At 39.2% G+C, this 20,490-nt stretch overlaps 1 protein-coding gene across 3 annotated transcripts in view; it reads right to left on the bottom strand.

Annotated features, from left to right (window-relative positions):
- Positions 1 to 12,183: 12,183 nt before the first annotated feature.
- The window catches only part of robo4 (roundabout, axon guidance receptor, homolog 4 (Drosophila)), a 43,808-nt gene continuing 35,501 nt past the window's right edge, over positions 12,184 to 20,490 (bottom strand). For all 3 annotated transcript variants that reach the window (XM_050035424.1, XM_050035432.1, XM_050035440.1), the window contains exon 19: positions 12,184 to 15,037. In XM_050035424.1, the coding sequence (XP_049891381.1) occupies positions 14,856 to 15,037 (182 nt within the window). In that variant the 3' untranslated portion in view covers positions 12,184 to 14,855. The remainder of the gene's footprint in view (positions 15,038 to 20,490) is intronic.

The raw sequence follows: 20,490 nt of genomic DNA, 5'->3' as shown, positions 1-20,490 counted from the left end.
GATCTAAGCCTTCACTCATTTCCTGAAGCAGCTTTTAGAAGTGTAGTTTGACAGATATGCTGCTTGGTCTCTGGGCTGTGAATTTTCAATTTACTCCATGTTTTGTCAGTCATGTCTGTTTCCTTCTGTGACTTTCAATCAATCAATCAATCATTTGTAACATGGAGTTATACAAGGCACAACTCCAGTGAAAGGTGATCCCATCAGCTCAACAATATGGCCACATGCTCCTGAACATGGCACTGCACTAAAACCACCTCTGAACAGCGTATAGCAGTGATCCATGGCAGGAACAAGACAGCACCCTCACATTCTCACCGTCACACCAGTCCTTATTCACTGTAAAGCACATGCCTCCTCTCCTTGTCTCGCTAGATTCCTCTGCTCTGTCAGATTTGCAGATAGATAAAGAGCTTCCTGGTTGAATGGTGCTGTCCAGGATTTAGCCAGGTTTCAGTGAATCAAAGGATATTACAGTTCCTGATATTTTTCCAGTATTATCCAGTCGTAGGACTAGTACTTCCCAAACACATGCATTTCCACTAAAACCTTACAATTTAAAACACATCAGTACAAGCAGTCTGGCACACGACCGATGTGCATTTGAACTCTGCTCATGCGAAGTTCGCACACACACGTGCACAGGCATGCTCAGGGCACACTAGTCAGACAGAAGTGTTTTATATAGTGAGGTTATAATGAAAATGCATATGTTTGGGAAGTACTGAGCGTACAACTGGATAAAGGAGACTTGGATTATACTGCATGAGTTGTGTGAGGGTTCATAAAAGGATATATTGACATAGTTTTGCTGTTGTTGAATGTTGACCCTGATTTCTTCAGATCATCAAGAATGTTTTTTTTTTAGATTCTTTGTTTACTGTGGCGGTATGAGAGATAAACAAAGGCTTATTAACAAATTCAAGGTCACGCGAGATGAGTCTGAATACTGGATACATGTGAAACGGTTTGGTACTGTAGTCAGCAATGCATTGTGGGCTGCTCTACTTGAAGCAACAGGATGGAGGCCATAAACAGTCTGCTGCTGTTTTCAATTCAAGGACACTACAGTATATTTTTGAAATTGGGTGTTGCATGGAGAATTTGGAGCGTGGTCAGAAGTTTGAAGTTTGATAAACATTAGTCTTGTAATCCTAACATTAGGTTAGTGTTTTTTGTTTCACAGCCAATTTTCTTTTAGAAAAATAGACGGATGTAATTTGCCATCAGCTCCTGAAGGGACTTCAGAAACTGTCATTTGGAAAGCAGTTTTCCAGAGGAGGACACAGTTAGGACATGCATGCAGTCTAACTGATTTGGTAGAGGGGGATTTGATTTATTCTAACTAGACTAGACTAGAGACCAGTGTATCTGTCTGAATCTAACATCATTTTAAGTCCATACATGCCAACATACCTGTTTCCCAGACGTTTTAAATGTCCAGTGTGAAAGATTTAAGGGGATTTAGTGTATTCTAGCAGCGAAGAGTGCAGATTGCAACCAGCTGAAATTTATTCTAGTTTCGAGAGGTTTTCACCAGGAGTCAAATTATCTGCAGAGGTCTCTTCCTCTCCAAAACAAATGGACCAGGTGATCAAAATAGGTAAAAATACACAATAGTTTCAGGTTACAAATCAGTGTTTCTCCAACACTGCTTAACTCATCAAAGTAGAGCTAATCTAGCACCTGCTGATGTGTGCTCACCTTTTTTCTCTGATAACTTAAGATCCAGACATTCAAGAGGTTTTTCAGGGTAGCTAAGCTATCCGCAGCTACTAGCACATAAAAACACTGAATACAGTAGTTTCATGTTAAGAAATAGATGTTTTGCTAACACTGCTCATCGCAAAGGGGATATTAACTATGTTGGCCAACATGACAACACAACAACGCAAACCGTCCTTTCTAGAGCCAGTGTTTGGCTTGTCTGATCTGGGCTATTGTAGAAACATGGCAGTGTAACATGGCAGACTCCAGCTCATTCTAAGGTAATGAAAATACAAAGATTCTACAAACAACATAATTATTATATTAAAAGAAATTACAAACTGAACCAAACTAACCCAGTTAAGGTTAAGCCCAACCTAGCCTGTCCAAGATCATCACATAAAATATGGAGCCCAAGCCCGAGCCCCCCCACAGAGCACTAGTCAGCTTCTGACACCCGGGACACACCAGCTGTGTGGCAACACAAGCCACACGCATCTCCCCTGGAAAATGTACCAGCTCCTTGACTCTCCACACTGTAATTCTCTGCCAGAAAAGCTCCCTGCTACGGCCAAGAGAAAGGACAGAGAGCCCAGCACAGAGCCTGGCTGCTCCCTCCCCTTTTCTACCTGCCTGACGTCACGAGAGACCACCTTATATTCACCTTTTGCTATCATTATCTTTATTATCACCACCTCCATCTTCTCACGTTTTCATCTCTCTGACCTTGTTGACAATGACACTAATAACGTTTACATGACATTAGAGAAAATCGAATTATTGTGTTAGTCCGACTAAAACCGGATTTTTAAAATACATGTGAACATGTAAGTATGACTGAAATTGCCCCAAATTAAATTTCTCACATTCAGACGATCACAACCAGATAATGCAATTGGAAGTCAAATTACTCCTGCATGTATACAGTCAATCGTACCCAAATTGGCCTAGGTGCTCTGCGCATGTCGAATAGCATTAAATGCGTAACAGAAGAAGAAGCCGGTAACAACATGGCGACATCAACATCAGAGCTGGATGGAGTCTCTCAGTTTTTATTGCATAGAAATTGCGCAAATGTTCATTGGTAGCCAACTTGTTAATTGGTAGCCTATTAATAGGTATGAAGGGTATATTAAAAATATTAAAGCAGCTGTTAAGGTGGCACATCTAACCTTGCTGGAAGATATTACAGTCCATACCTTCAGCAGACAGCACATCAGACACTGACATGTTTGAACATGTTTGCAGAGAGTGACGAATGGTTAATTAGGCGTTTATGACTGCCATTATATTCACAGATGCTAGCTGTCAGTCTGACGTTGGTGTGTCAGGGCATTCATATGTGCATAGAAACAACTTCACCACTTTCTCCATGACACATATCTAGGCAAACTTATTTCCTGATAGAGAGAAATGGGTGCTTGGCATTAAGCTGATGGCAGATTGCGGGTATGCTCCTGTCAGTTTAGAATGATCCTGATTCACCAACATATGCATGGTGATAACATCATGAATCCAATGGTAATTTTGTGTGCATAATTATTTTATGTGCAGAGTAAGAACGTTTCTACACATACAGTATATTGGTGAATTAGGCCCACTGGTTTAGACCAGCCTCATTAGCAGCGTCTATCTTGTCTATAGCGCTCGCCATTGTTTTTACCCCTCACTGGTTGCATGACAACATCATTAGGCCCCCTGTAGCACTCACTAGGCGTTTTTTAATTTCAACTGAGAAACCACTGTTTTATGTCACAATGCCAGACGAATAAGTCAACTCAGTGGTCTGGGCAGATTCCAAGGTCTGGACCAAGACAAATGGCAGTCATATGAGAATCATCAGTCTCATGAATTTAGGTGTAAATTTGAAAGACATGCATGCATAAACAGCGGAATTTAAAACACTAATGTCTTTGGTTCTCTGTCCATTCTTGGGATATTTATCCAAATCTATGTGGTACAATCAAATCTGAGATTCTTCTGATACACAGGAAGTCATATAACTTATCCGTAAGATGAGGGCTCTTAACTGTGTTCGCGTGTGTGTTGGTGCAAACTGCTGAACCAAATCTAAAACATTCAGCATCTAAACTTCTTAAAGCCTTCAACTCCTTGACCATACTTTCATGTCACCCCTAAATAAATAAATAAAAAGCTGCCTTATTGGAGAAGTTGTGTTTGCTTCTTAATCTCCTAATGCCCCATTCTTCCTCCAGCTTCACAGTGCATTGCACCTGGGTGAGTGCTGTACGCGCCAAGGAGCATGAAATTGCCAGGCTCTCTACTCTGAAAGTGCAACACACACTCCCTCCCGCTGTCCACCTGAGACAAGGCATGCATTACCCTCTGGTGCTCTACAGATGCTCGCTGTGTCTTGGCATCCACAAAGTCACTAACTCTCAGGCCCAGACAACACACTCAGCTACACAGATACATGAATAGCCCAGGGTGTATTTCTCCTCTCAGTGCTCTGTGATCAACTGAAAGGAGCATGATAAGATGCTGCAGCACAGCTCTGTGGCAGTCCACAGATGGAGACAGTGGAGGTGGCACCATAAACACATAAAAAAAATTCAAAAGACATGTAAGATGTAGAGAGAACCCTGATGAATGTAGTGGTATTTGATTGGCATGTCTTTTTAAGGTCTGATACTACCATTTATAGTCTAACCAGCAATAAAAAGACATATAATTTGGATTCAATTGAACGAGGTACAGAGTGGGGAAAAATGCTTTTTTAAATTAATGCCATTGTATGTGAGGATTTTAATAAAATCAAGTTCCACAACCTGACTTTGATGGAGAACTGCTCAGAGCTGATTTCAAAGAACTTAATTAATTAAATATATTAGAGAACCACGGCAGATGAGGTACATTTGAAATGAAATGGCTTGTAAACTGGATTTCAGAAGTAAAATATCATTGCTTTTGGTCTATAAATGGGATTACTTGACAGTAAGAAAAATATGGAATATTTCAAGCTTTATCCATTAATACATGTTAACATGCATTACAATACAGTATTTGCGTGAGAGAGCATGTATATTGTGGATCAATAGGTGTGGCAGCAGTCACTTCAGGGTGTCGGATCAGAAAACATTGTTTGTGCTTAGGTGAGCAATTTGACAGCAGATACAAAATAACAGTGTGTCCGGAAAGAGACACAAAATGACTACAAAGTGAAAAAAAAAAAAAAAAAGACACAAAAAGACTACACACGAACACAAAAACAATCAAAAACAGACACAGAGTGGCACAAAATGACTTCAAAGCCACACAAAATGACCAAAAAAGACACAAAATTGTGTCAAGGAGACACAAAAGACAACAAAAAGATGCACAATTAATACAAAGCTCCACAAAACATCTAGAAAGAGACACAAAATTAATACAAAGTGAGACAAAAAAGACACAAAATAACTCAGAGACACACAAGACTAAAAAAAGACACAAAATTACTACAATGAAAGACAAAACTACCACAAAGAGACATAAAATGACTACAAACATACACAAAACAACTAAAAGGCACAAAATTAACATAAAGGGGCACAAAGCAGCATGGAATGACCAAAACACATACAAAATGACCTCAAAGAGACTCAAAAGACTACAGAAAGATACATAATAACTACAAAGCAACACAAAACCACAAAGAGGCACAAAATGACTACACAGTGAAACAAAACGACCAAAAAATACACAAAATTGCCTCAAAGAGACACAAAAGACTACGAAAAGACACACAATGACTACAAAGTTCCACAAAACATCTAGAAAGAGACACAAAATTACTATAAAGTGAGACAAAAAAAGACACAAAATTAATCCTAATCCTACAATCCTATGTAGGAGATGTGGTGCGGCCTTTTGCTTGTCTGTGCCCAGGTGCCCATTGTCTCATAATCTGGCCATACCTGGATTACAGCTAACTGCATATAAAGTAGTTCCAACCAGCTTCACCTTGAGCAGTTATAAGCAGTAAAATGCTGCTTATGTATTGATGCATCGGTATATAAAATCTAATAACATCTTATTTTATAATATATCACTCACAGGGGACATTTTGTCTGCAGAACCACTGCTTTCACTTTGCTGATAATACTTTTCTGTTATCAGCATGTGCTTTTACTTGAAGGCAGGATTTTTACTGGTAGTATTTGAGTGTTCTTTCACATTGTTGTTATGCACCTTTAGTTGAGTAAAGATTAATTATTCCAGTGTATCACAGTTATCCTTGAGCCCCTGACAGATGTTCACTTCATCAATGCATTGCATGGACAGACATTTCTAATAAATGATCACTACTGAATGACTATCTGTTCACTGAATTGATTTTAGGCCAAAAGATAGAAATTGGATGGATTTTGAAAAGCACCAATTTATTTTCTAAAAGGACTAAAGATGGCTTATCAGACACCCAGTGAATGGGTTGATTGGAACTGCTGCTACAATCATCCCAGGAGGTGAAAACCATTTTGGGTAGGCCATATTTAAGATGTTCAGATAGACTGCATCTTCCACTAATGTGAACCTAATTTTCTTGTTCTGTTTGTTACTTGCAGAACCTAAAAGTTTTTTTTAAACTATTTTCCCATCACTAAGTAGTTTCTGTCTTGGCAAGGACGTCACATGTCCTTACATGTCCTTACAGAGATTATTATGCATATTATGTTAACAGGTTGTTAGCTTTTATGAGCCTGTGGAATTAAAAAACAAACAAGAGCAAAGGACAGCAGATAAGGCGATGAGAAGATTTACGTTACTGACCTTCTACAGCGTGACCCAAAACCCCTTACCCTTTCCACGCCCCCCTCAACTTCCCTCGCCCCTCCATCCCTCCCTTCTCCTCCCTCTCCCTCAGCTATAAATCACCTCGCTCATTCATTAGGCTAGTGTCAGGGCCATAACGCCCACCGAGGCTAAAGGAAGAAGGCCGCCGGCCTGAGAGGAGAGAAAAGAGACAGAGACAGAAAAGGAAGGATGAAAGGGAGGGGATGGCGTCATTTAAAGCCCTGTTCCCTCATTCCAAAATGCAACACACCAATTTCCATGTTAATTTTCCCTGTGACAGCTGAGATGGATGTTGGTGACTTTTTGGCTGATGTGATGCATACATAGAGAAGCTTAAATGAAGCCATTATGTAGGCAGCAGGGTCAGAGAGTGTAGAAGGTAAATGATTTAGTTGCTTGCAGGATAAAAAAAAAAAACATTCAACCTTCAAGTGATGTTATATAATGATCAATACTGAACCCATCTATTTTGTATTAACATATATTTTTAAAGATGTAATTGTTCAACAGACAGCATGTTTCATGTACAACATTGGGTGAACAGAGCAGGTCAGCTTAAATATTACTCCATGCTAATACTTTAGCATGTCGACTGACAGTGAGGCATTAGCTTTATCCAGACAGCAAACAGCAGAGGTGGGACCGAGTCATGAGCCCCTTACTGCCTGAATATTGCACTGTTATGCTGCATCGCCAATCTCTATAACGCACAATTGTGGGGGGACAGAGTTGTCTTGCCCCTGAGCCGGAAACGGACGTGGTAACAGTGCTGAAACACCTGGTTCTTCTCAAAGTCAAAAAAGATCCTCAAACAGCTAAATTTCAAAAAGGCTATGTGATCAAATCCTGCCAAAGGATTGTTTCAATGTCAGGATCCTTCAAATTCTACCAAGGACCGAATCCTTCCCTCAGAGAATTTTCAAGGATGCATGTGTGTATCCTCAGCAGGCATGAAGTGCCCACAAGCATTTGCAGAAGACTTTAAGGGAGGGCCTCTTCAATGACACAAACCTGGGCACTTGCCAGTCTGTTCCAATGTGCATTCACCAAATGTTAGGAAGGAGTCTTGCCTAGCCTTTGTGGGACCTGACTTGGAAGGACCTGTCCTACCAAGGAAGCATCCTTGACTTTGAGATCCTTCTTTTATACATCCTTGACTGTATAAAAGGGAAAGTCAGCACAACAGGATTGCGGGCGGCACTGATGTGAAGTTTAGACAATGTGTTATGAGTGCGACCATCTGCAGGAGATTAAAAAAGTAGCTGATAGCAGCTAGCGGCTGCAGGAGATTAAAAAAGTAGCTGATAGCAGCTAGCGGCTAACTCAGAGCCATAACAGTAGCCATAAATGTAGCAAACTGAAATAACAGTGAGGTCTGGGAGCTCCTTACCCTCCGAACAGAGGACGAGATCAACCACCATATAACAGGTACAAAGCGCTGCTGGCGCGTGTGATATATATCACACTAGAGGCTGACATTGTTGTATTACATGTCATGCCCATCACACATCTTTTGACTAGGCGATGCCGGGATGCTGTCCATAATCACACAAAGGAACAGCAAGTTGCTGCGGTCATTTGGTTCCCTGTAAAAATGCAGAGGCGGCATAAAGAAGGGACTTCGTAGCGGATCTATTGTACAATCTCTGTGTAAAAAGGGCTGTAATGCAGGTCACAAGTAAGTCTAAAGTCTTTGGACACAAGTCCCAATTCAAGTCCAAAGTCAAGACTGACAGGTCCCAAGTTAAGTGCCCTAATGTTCTGGGTTTTGAGTCAGAATGTGCTCTTTACCAAATATATAGCCATTTTAACCATGATGTAATAACACTGGCTAAGCATTAGTTCACTGACAATGTAATATTAGCCTCAACTGCCATTCTTTGTGCACCTTCAAATGTTAAACAAAGTTGGAGGTTGTTGCGTCTCTGCCTTTAATTTTTGACCTGTACGTTTTGCATACTGCATATTGTTTGTTGACCACTGCATAGTTTTTGACATGACTAAAATTAATTTTTGGAAATCATTTTTTTTCCAACTGGTGCTCAGTGACAAAAGGGTAGGTCTTTCTGGTTCTCTCATGCAACTTTTTTGGATGCTGTTGGACTGGTTCAAACAAAGTGGATCTGGGGTCTGCTTGAGTGGGAATAAATAGCATCAGTTTATCCAGGAACAAGTGGAGAAACAAGTAGTCCCTAGTTAAAAACTACAAGATTAGGGTGAAACAAAGGAACAGTCATAACATTTAAAAAAAATCTACACATTATCTAAAAAAAAAATGCATTGTCACAAAGCTGATACAGAGCTGATTTCCATACCTTGTGAAAAGTTGACATTTTGGACATACATGGTTTTCACAGGACAGTGACAATAGGCTGAAACAAAATGCTTAACATCTTATTGGCCAAGATGACCAGCAGTCATGTCTCCCAATAAATGTGCTTATGTGCAAGACACACAAGTGTGTGTTTGTGTGTGTGTGTGTGTGTGTGTGTGTGTGTGTGTGTGTGTGTGTGTGTGTGTGTTGGAGCAGTCAGCTGGCCCTGTGTGACTGACAGAGCAATATTGAAACAGATCACCCATACGGGTGCTATTGATTTCCAGTTAACTGAATGATTACCACTTTAGTATGCAACACCATAGTAAAACACTGCTGTCAATCAATGTCAGCACATCACTGCCACCTGAACTGTCAGCTCCTGTAATCACACTAACTGATGTGGTGCTACTGCATCTCCATCTAGCTCCTCCTCGTGTTATATTCTATTTGTGTTCTTATATTCTATTTGCTTTGATTCCCTGTACAATCCTATTACTTTTGTGGTTGCAAAACTAACCTCATTTCCCCACAGATCAATAAAGTTTCACCGTGTTGTATAAATAGTGGTGCCTGTAAAGTAACTGAATTGAAATGAATTGCTGGAGGTTTGAACTATGACAATCTGACGATGGAAATGTAATCCTGTAAAACTGATACATGATTTAACATTAACAGGTCACATATAAATAATGTAGAAAGAGCCAAAAAAGGGTCTATTTTGATGACCCGGATCATGTCCCTTGATGTTGGACTGGCAGGTATATTATAAAGCAAGAAGTTCAGCTAATTATACTCACTCACTGCTGCCTGTGTCTGGACTTAGCATGGTAACATAACAGACTACAGAGAAGACAGTTAATCTACATTTGTATGTGTCCATGTGTGTGTGCGCAGTGTGTCCATGGTTTTAGGCCATGTCTAATATGGGTCATTGGTTTGCTGACATGCTATATAAAGCTGGTATTTTGGCATACACCAAATTCTGTGATGCACAAATCCCACGGGTGGTGTGTGAGCATGTGTGTGTGCGCACATGAACTCATAAGACAAGCAGACATACAGTAGTGTTTGATTCATTACTGCGTGATTCTCGTAGCGTGTGGTCTAGTCCATCAGTGAGAATGTGTGTGCTGCTCAGAGGAGCTGGAGGCTTCGTGTAGAAACATATGGCCTTTAGTGGAGGAGACAGATGATGGATAATCTCTTTGGCAGTCCAGTATGCACACACACACACACACACACACACACACACACACACACACACACAGAAATAGTCCAGTACTTGCTGCATTGCTTGTAGATTGTAAATGTGACATGGTGTGATAGTTCAACACAGTTTAATGCTTATTTTTTGTGCTAGAAAAGCTGTTTTGTATTAAAAACATTACTTGTTTTTAGCCTGCATTGACTCTTCTTCTAATTGCAGTCTGCTTGACTTTATCTGACAATAACTGCAAATGAATAGTGGCTGATTAATCTTCAAAATGGAATTCAAAAAGAGGAAAGACATGAAAAAAGCTCTGCCTTCCTTCTTTCATATTTTTGCTGAGAAACAAACCTGCTGCTCCTTTGAAAAGAAAAAATAACTGACCCCGGTAACTCACATCCCGATGTGTTTTTTTGTGTGTTTTGTTGTTTCAGGTCTGGTAATTATGGGCTGTTTTTTCTTTTCTTTTTTTAATACTCCACACATAGATTGTGATCCCGGCACGACTGCTCCTGTGCAGCTTATAAATGAAACAGACAGCAAAGCACTTCTTAGCTCAACATTCCCACTCTCATTTGAACCCAGCAACCTAGAGACAAGACATGGATTACTTTGAAAAGAGCGTGTTGTGCTTTGCGGCCGCATGACAAACACTCATCCTGAACACAAAGCCATTGAGGAAATCATATTAGATTAGATACATATTAGAATATCTACCAGGCCTTACAGCTTTTCCTTCTTAATACTCAACTCAGGCAAAGTTTGATAGAGATAAAAAGTCAGAAGTGTTTGCAATAATCTGCTTTAAACAGGGAGAAACAACATGGAATCTTAGGTTTTCTTTTAATGAGGTAACATTGAGTTACAGAGTTAAAAATCCCACTTCCTGTTTCTGTATAAACATAGATTAAGGTTTAATTATTCTCTCCAATGGGTTTGTAATTAGCAGCCATTATCAGGTACAGCAGCATTGTTTGTCTTGGTTAATCAAGCTAAACAGATGAGTTCTAAACATCACCTCCCTGCTCCACATAGCCATTAAGAACAGCAGGGGTCGATGGAAATCCTGCCCACAGGCCACAGAGGGACAGTGTGTAATGCAAAGATACTTCACTTCCTTAACTTCACTTCATCCACAGAGACTACTGTACCGTGGCAAACTCAAACAGTGAAGCACTAAATCAGGCTCCTCTTCTGTGGAACCATCTTCCAGTTTGGTCCAGGAGGCAGACACCATATCCAGATTTAAGAGTAGATTTAAGACTTTCCTCTTTGATAAAGCTTATAGTTAGGGCTGGCTCAGGCTTGCCTTGTACCAGCCCCTAGGTACTCTGATACAGGTCTTGTCTGCAGAGGGTCTTCTTATGATACACTGAGTTCTCTCTATTCATGTTCTATTCTGCATGTCACTAACTCAGCTTTTACCCCGGAGTCTTTGTGCTCCAATGTTTCAGAGGTTCCCTCGGATCGAGGTTGCACCTGAATCATGGATTGTGGTTGTGCTGCTGCCGTAGTCCTGCCTGATGCCTACTACTAGCCTACTGCTGTTATTATTAGTCATACGTCAACTACTACTATTACTGTCACACACATAAACTATTATATAGTAATATATACATATAATATACTATCATATACTAAAACTGATATTTTTATTCATATTTCTATTATCGTTATAGTTGCTGATATTACTGTCGTAGCTGTGTATCTATCTCTCTCCTTCTATGTATCACTTTGTCATATGAATTACTGCAATTTTACGATGTTGATCTGTTCTGTACGACATCTATTGCACGTCTGTCCGTCCTGGAAGGGGGATCCCTCCTCAGCTGCTCTTTTTTAGGTTTCTACCATTTATCCCTATTAAAGGGTTTTTTGGGGGAGTTTTTCCTTATCCGCTGTGAAGGTCCGAAGACAGAGAGATGTAATATGCTGTAAAGCCCTCTAAGGCAAATTGTGATTTGTGATATGGGGCTTCATATATAAAATTAAATTGAACTGAATTAAAATTGCAAGGTGAAAAACCCTCCACGAGAAACTGCAAATACATCCTGCATGGTAGATCTTTCAAAATAAAACTTGGTCCAGCTATCATCGGAAGTATGTATGAAGATATTTTTAATTTGAGAGGATAACATAAAAGACGACATCAGTGTCACAAGGGAAAATAATAATTTTAGCTTCAGTCAAACATTTTTGAGTACAATGTGAAACATGGCAGCAACTTTGACTTCACAGATCAGCTGGGACACATTCCAAATGTAAAGTCCTTGCAAAATGTAAAACTTTCTGTAAAAGATTTCAATTAATTCAAAGATTTTATTAAAAACTATAAAACACAACTTTAATGTGGACATAATAAAATGCAAATTCGTATATAAAAAGAAAAACCTTGATTACACTACAATTAGCGATTTTCTAAATATATATATATGTATATAAAAAAAAATCATCACCATGCATACAACACTTTAACTTTTGAAATACTCTTTTACTAAAATTTAAGTTATTTAGAGGGCAAACCTCACGTTAGTTCAATTAACTGTGAACCAAACAACTTTTTAAAAATAATGTTTTGTCTGATGCAAACTTTTTTTGTAACATTAAAGGGAGACACCCCAGGCAAATAGGGTAACATTTTTAACTATTAGATATCCTCATGAAACCCCACCTGCTGATTACTTACAATAGGACAATTATTGTTTGTATATCAAGTTGTCTCAAATTTGGGGCGTCGATAGCTTAGTGGATAGTGCCGCGCCCCATGTATAGAGGTGATGCCTCGCTGCAGCGGTTGTGAGTTTGACTCTGGCTTGCAACCCTTTGCTGCATGTCGTCCCCCCAATCTCTCTGTCTCCCCATTTCACACTGTCCTGTATATTAAAGGCAAAAAGCCCCCCCCCCCCCAAAAAAAAATCTTTAAAAAAAGTTGTCTCAAATTTTATGTTTAAACATGCAAATGAGGCATTATCTAATGAAAGACACACTAATTTCCCTACATTTTCACACATTTTGTTTTATTTTGTTGAAATATTACATTTTTTACAGAGGGAATTTTTGATATCTCTTTTTATCACTTCATAAATCAGAAACTACTGCCAACAGCCATAAATAAATCCACATGCTTTTAGGAATAAAATGATCTTTAAATCAGGTTATGAATGATATTTGAACAAGCCTCTCTGTAGATAGAATATAGATAGGAATAAAATTGGAAAATTTTGTGTATGTAAGTGTTTCTGAAGTGGAGATTTTGGGCTTGGAGAAGACTATAAAATTTCATACATTTTTAGACAAAAATAAAACAAGTAGAATTTTAACTAAGATATCTACATAAATCTTCCCCAGTTGGTTACTTCCATTAAGACAATTCTTTTAAGAAAGGTTTTTCAGAAACGTTATGTTCACATATTTTCAAAACAAAAATCTGAACATTGGATAGAGCCAGGTGTAAAATTATTGTTGACACAGATTCAAGGTTTATACAGAGAGAATTTTGGATATCTTAATTTTTACATTATTTAGCAGAAAATACTGTCAACATCCATAAAAAAAATCTATTTTTGCCATGTTTTTAGGAATAAAATGTTGTAAATCAGGCTGTGAATGATATATGAACAAACCCCTCCATAAAAACCTTCAGAATGTAAACAGGAATCAAACTGGAGAGCTTGGTGGATGTAAGAGTCAAAATTATAACAAAGATTTCACCATTAATCTTCCCCAGTTAATTATCTACATAAAAATATATATTTTTTTTATTTTACAAGTTTTCAGAAATTTTATGTTTAAATATGCTTTAAATGTGGCATTATCTAATTAAATATATGCTTTTTGCATGACAGAACACAGTCTTGAACTAATATAAACATCTAAATGTGTATTTTGGACATTTTCTTTCCACAAGTCTAAAAGACAACATCTTAAAGAAGCAAAATAGCCAAAAATCTCAACTCAAAATTGATCAGTGTATGGGTGAACTATGTTTTCACCTGGGGTGTCTCACCTTGAAAAATGAACGAGTGTATCAAGTAAAAAAAAATAAAAAATTAAATCTAAAAAAAATCCCAAAATATAAAAGAAATCACCAAACAATCAGGAAGACAGTAAATGATTTGGAATGTTTTAAATTCTTTAAATAACATTTGTTGAATATGCTGAATATATACACTTGATCAGTAAAACAGTCTGTACAGAATCCCTAAGCGAAGCTCTATTTGGTAGGACCTCAGCCCTAATAAAATTTTGCAACAAACATGAAAAAATAAGAAACAAACATGTGCTGTGAGGAAAACCCCGGTGCTGTATTTCTTCTGCCTAATGACTGCTTTCTCACTGTCTCGAATCCTGTCTCTGTGTCTCTCTGGCCTTTTCAAAACACACTGGGTGAGAAGATCCCGAGGGAAGTATCTCATTATCCTATTCTCTAATGAGCGGGAAGGATACAGAGAGGGAAGAAAACTTTAGAATCTCAATGGAAGTCATTTGAAGGATGCAAAATAGTAGCTGGACAGCCCTGAGGTAAACTGGGAAAACTATTACAGACAAACAACAGGCATGCATCTACGAGCAGAGGCATCTGAAACATCAAGGCGTTGGCTCCAATTATTTTTCAGATCCAGATATTTACCTTTTCCTGACAGGGAAATCGCTACACATCAAACCCTGAATTATTCAGACCTCAAAATTCCAGAACTCTCCAACACCTATAACTGTTTCAGTGTCATGTCTGTCCCGTCTTGTCCTGTAGATCTGGCACTGCTGAGAGGTGTTTCTGAAGTTTTTAAAAATTTAGTTACGTTGTATCTTTTACCTTCCTGGCAGAGTCCCCTAAGTGTCAAAGGGTTTGGTGTTTCTGCCAGGGTAGTGAGCTCTGTACTGAGCCTCCATTTCTTCCACCCACGCCATGCTCCAGTCCCATGCAGGAACAGGCTCCAGCTCGCCGTACGAGTTGCCCTCTGCACGAAATGACGGATACAAGGCGCTGAGGGGGGAGGCCGGTGGAGAGAAGTCTAAACACAAGAGAGGACGACATGTTGACATGCATTTCAATATCAAGTGGAGGGATTATATTAAAACAGAAACCTTTTTGCCTGTGGAGAAGCTAACAGAAGAAGTAAACATTTCAAGACCTCTGAGGAACACCTTTCACGCTGATTCTCTGAGGAAAAGCAAATTTAGAAGCTTCTTTGAAGCAGCTGTCTGTCACTGGAAATAAAACTATTCTAATATGTTTGAGGCACCAAAACAAACATTGCCAATTCACTGCAGCCACATTCTGGATTCTAAAGGTACTATTATATTTCAAAGACCTCAGAAAGTGTAGCAGTCCAGGAATAATAACAGTTTATTCCAAGCTGAAGGGTTCATGCTATAGAGGCTCTGCCAATTCATGTGAGAGTGTGAAAGTGCATATTGCACTGTGTCCAAATCTAAAACAAGCCTGTCCCTGCTGCTCCACTGTTTTCACATGATTAGTCCACACTGTTTCTGTCCTTCAAGCCAGGTCTTTACATAAGCACACTAAGCCTTAGTGTGGAGAGCTAAATGGTAAATGAGAAGCTGAATATTTTTCTGACTGCCCCTTTGCTGATGAAGCAACTTGTATTCAATGAGAATATCAGAGGCCATTGTGAACACATCCTGAGAAGAAAAACAACAGGGTACCTACAGTTTAATTAGAGTTAGACAAGTTAGATTTGACCCTTTGAATTCTGCGACAGAGATAGTCCATCTGTGGCTACATTGGTATTTTTGCTTTTTGTGAAGTCCCTTCTTGGAGTATCTTCAAATGCTTTATATCCCTAAAATCTGTACAACCTAAGACAAAAGATTATGTCAGTCAATAAACCATATTAATTGCTAAAAGTATTAAAATTGTGTCATAAAAAACACAAAAATCTGACATTTTTCACAAGATTTTACAAAATAAAAACACAAAGCATATTGATCCAAAAGATTTTTAAAGGTAGAGGCATTAACAAAATATTTCTTAATACTCCAAAAGTTATTTGAACTATGTACATTATTGGGTTTTTGAGACATGCTCATTTTCATGAGCAGAGTGAAAAGGTGAACCTTGTTCCTCTGATGCCAAGTTGCAAGTGGTGCAAAACCACATGAAAACGCATGACTCACAACGTGGCACAATGACATCACTACGATGTGATGACACAGAAGACAGAAGCCTTGCAGCTTTCTGCTGTAAGAAGAATGGATGTTCTAGCTATTACGTGTTTTATTTTAGGTTGATATATACAGGATTAGGCAAAAATGATCTTCTGCTTCTTGTGAGGACATTCCCCAGGAAATTTCAGTGTTATTACAGCAAAATACCACATTTGCACAGCACATAAGGTAACGTAACGTCTGGTGTTCATGTACTATTGTTCTTTATGTGCCTGTATTTGAGAATTCTGTACTGTTTTTGTAATTTTCCTATAATCTGTATGCAGCATTTACTGGATGTTAACTTAAAAAAAACGATGAACAGACTAAAAATAGGCAATTTTTATTAAATACAGCGACAGCTAGCTAGCAGACAGTGCATTCTGTGCACTGAGCATCCCGGCCGGAGGCAAAATACGATTGTTGTTGGTTCACTATCCTGATCAGCATTACGTTAATGTGAATGGCATTTGGTATGTTATATATAAAATAAATAGATGCCACCAATGATTTTGAAATTTTACAATACAACGTTAGAAATAAGTTCCTACCTCCTAAGTTTAAGTATTTTTAAGACTTATGAAAGATGGATTTAAGATATCTTAATACTATTCAAGGCCTTACTTTTAGATTAATAAATTCAATGCCTTTTCAGACTTTGTAAGGATCCATAGGAGCCCTGAAAAACATATTTGCCTCAAAAGCCCTCTTGACATAGAGTCACATGTTTGAATTACCTAATTTTCTATTTGATACACATGATTCTCCAAATCTTAAAGATGAAAAATGAGCAAAGCTCTCGGTTAGCAAGTTCGGTGTAGTTTCACCTGATCTGAGGCTTCCAATATTATTAAAGTTTATTATCAGCCACTGTAAGACTGCATTATAAACTGCACAGAAAACACAAGTCTGTTTTTTACATCACACAGTTGTATGTGTGAATAAAGCTGAGACTGAAAACAGCCAAAAGTGAGTTTAGCAAATGGAATAGAGCTGAACTGTGCCCGCAGAGGGACAGCAGAGTGACTGATGAGGTGACACGGGGGGGGGGGGATGAGTCATCTGGGGGTTTAATCTCCTGAAAGGTCCTAAGTAATTGCCTGGTGACACCTAAGAAATTAGACTTAATGTCTTTGTGTCTCACAGCAACAGCCACATGCACAACCACTGACGCACAGAGGCATATATGTGGACACACTCTCTGTCTCTAACCCTCCAAAAAGATATTTTTCTTCTTTACAGATTTAGAATCTAAAACATCAAAATTAACTTGTGTCATGAGTTTCATATTTGACAGATTTCCTGGATGTCACTAGTCTGACTACAGGGCTGCATATTACCATATGTGATCATTCATAAACAGAGGACGCCATCTAGTGGAGAAATGCAATAAACACAACAGCCTGGGATCATCAGTCTGAGGAGGATGTTTATCATTAGCCATTCATTTGTGTTGTTGAATACTCTCAAGCACCATATTAATATTTTTGGACCTGACTATCTTTAAGGGGGCTGAGGGACAGTGACATGCAACTCAGACAAAACATCCCATATGGCCAGTTCCAACGCATATGACGTATTTGTGGTGAAGACTTTCATTGAACAGGCTGAGGCTATGCCCAGTAGGTTTTCAAACATATCTTACAAACCCAGAGTGGTTCAGTATGCTTTTGACAGAGCACAGTCGCCTGAGTGTGATACACTTCTTCAAAAAAAAAAACATCAGACAGAAGCCTACAAGTCAGTCTTGTCCATTCTTTATCACCACATACAATACACATGCTGAACAAATCAAATGCATCGTTATAAATAATTATCCCATTATTGAAAGTGATACTTTGTTGAGTAGAGTCTTTCCTGAACTCCCTATATTTTTGTTAAGATGCACCCCGACACTTAGGGACAGGCTTATGCATTCACATCTTCCAGCAGACAAAAAAGGCACTTGGTTATCCAAACCGTTTGGCACTTTAAAATGTATGCATTGCTGTCACTGTGACAACATTGTGTAAACTGAACATTTTGTTGATGATAATACAAACAGAATTTATAAACTAATTGATTTTATTAATTGCAACACTACTTTTGTTATAAACCACCTCACTTGTCCATGTGTGGAAGGCTTTCTCTACATAGGCTGTACTAAAAGATGCTGGAGAGATTACATTGCTGAGCATAAATATGTGATTGGAAATGGATGACAGCTATGCTTAAGGTAACAGCGGTCAAGGTCAGGATATTGACCTTTGTTATGAATGCACACCATCCATCGCCTCCCAGTTGTGGCAGAAGGGGTATAGCTGCCCAGATAAGGGTGTCTAGTCGGCTTTGTTGCCATAGCTCCCAAGGTTAAGGGTAAAGGAGACTGCCCTGTGCTCAAGGCTCAACAGACGAGAGTCTCTTTTTAAATATGTGCATTTCCTAAGAAACAGTCAAGGGGATTAAGAGCCAGCCAGGTGAGCAGGCTTGTTGTTTAAAGGGAAATTTCGGTTTATTTCAACCTGTCTCCTATCGTCCTAAATTTGTTTCAAGTGACTAGTAGTCTGAGTGGGCGGAAGTTCACTACATAGATCAGCCTCTCATTGGGCGGAACGAGCCACCCACTGAAATCCCGCCCTTCCACCTCCGGTTGTGTAGCAGTTTTCAACCGTTTTCAACACGTCCTTTACTAACTTTTGCGGTGTTTGATCTTGCGGGGATGTAGCCATTTTTCTGCCATGGTTCGCGTCCTGTAGGCGATATTTTTTTGGCCGTGTTACACCAAAACCTGTTTCCCCCCAGCAATATTTTTGCAAGGGCACCGTTGCTGTGGCACCGCCCAGAACGATTGTGATTGGTTAAAAGAAATACAAGCAGCCAGGGCATTTTTTTCTCCAATCTCAAAGTGAGAGCCGGCCCAGCCAGACCTTTCTTTTCTTGAGAAAGGTCTGCTGAGCGAGACTAAGTGACTAGTGACATAAAAATAATAGTTAGCATGTTAGCTGTTAGCCTAGATACAGCACATAGTAGCGTCAGACCTGTTAAAAGTAACGGGCATACTTCAAGTGCAAAGTTAGTCCACTAAACAAGCTTTTTTTCCACAAAGACAAAGTTAGTCCACTAAACAAGCTTTTTTTCCACAAAGACCGCCTCATATCGTTAGGATAAATGTATTTGTGGTGAAGACTTTCATTGAACAGGCTGAGGCTATGCCCAGTAGGTTTTCAAACATATCTTACAAACCCAGAGTGGTTCAGTATGCTTTTGACAGAGCACAGTCGCCTGAGTGTGATACACTTCTTCAAAAAAAAAAAACATCAGACAGAAGCCTACAAGTCAGTCTTGTCCATTCTTTATCACCACATACAATACACATGCTGAACAAATCAAATGCATCGTTATAAATAATTATCCCATTATTGAAAGTGATACTTTGTTGAGTAGAGTCTTTCCTGAACTCCCTATATTTTTGTTAAGATGCACCCCGACACTTAGGGACAGGCTTATGCATTCACATCTTCCAGCAGACAAAAAAGGCACTTGGTTATCCAAACCGTTTGGCACTTTAAAATGTATGCATTGCTGTCACTGTGACAACATTGTGTAAACTGAACATTTTGTTGATGATAATACAAACAGAATTTATAAACTAATTGATTTTATTAATTGCAACACTACTTTTGTTATAAACCACCTCACTTGTCCATGTGTGGAAGGCTTTCTCTACATAGGCTGTACTAAAAGATGCTGGAGAGATTACATTGCTGAGCATAAATATGTGATTGGAAATGGATGACAGCTATGCTTAAGGTAACAGCGGTCAAGGTCAGGATATTGACCTTTGTTATGAATGCACACCATCCATCGCCTCCCAGTTGTGGCAGAAGGGGTATAGCTGCCCAGATAAGGGTGTCTAGTCGGCTTTGTTGCCATAGCTCCCAAGGTTAAGGGTAAAGGAGACTGCCCTGTGCTCAAGGCTCAACAGACGAGAGTCTCTTTTTAAATATGTGCATTTCCTAAGAAACAGTCAAGGGGATTAAGAGCCAGCCAGGTGAGCAGGCTTGTTGTTTAAAGGGAAATTTCGGTTTATTTCAACCTGTCTCCTATCGTCCTAAATTTGTTTCAAGTGACTAGTAGTCTGAGTGGGCGGAAGTTCACTACATAGATCAGCCTCTCATTGGGCGGAACGAGCCACCCACTGAAATCCCGCCCTTCCACCTCCGGTTGTGTAGCAGTTTTCAACCGTTTTCAACACGTCCTTTACTAACTTTTGCGGTGTTTGATCTTGCGGGGATGTAGCCATTTTTCTGCCATGGTT

Source organism: Epinephelus moara, chromosome 3 (assembly GCF_006386435.1).
Source record: "Epinephelus moara isolate mb chromosome 3, YSFRI_EMoa_1.0, whole genome shotgun sequence".
NCBI classification, from domain to species: Eukaryota; Metazoa; Chordata; class Actinopteri; order Perciformes; family Serranidae; genus Epinephelus; species Epinephelus moara.
This window is presented reverse-complemented; position numbering and strand designations above follow the sequence as displayed.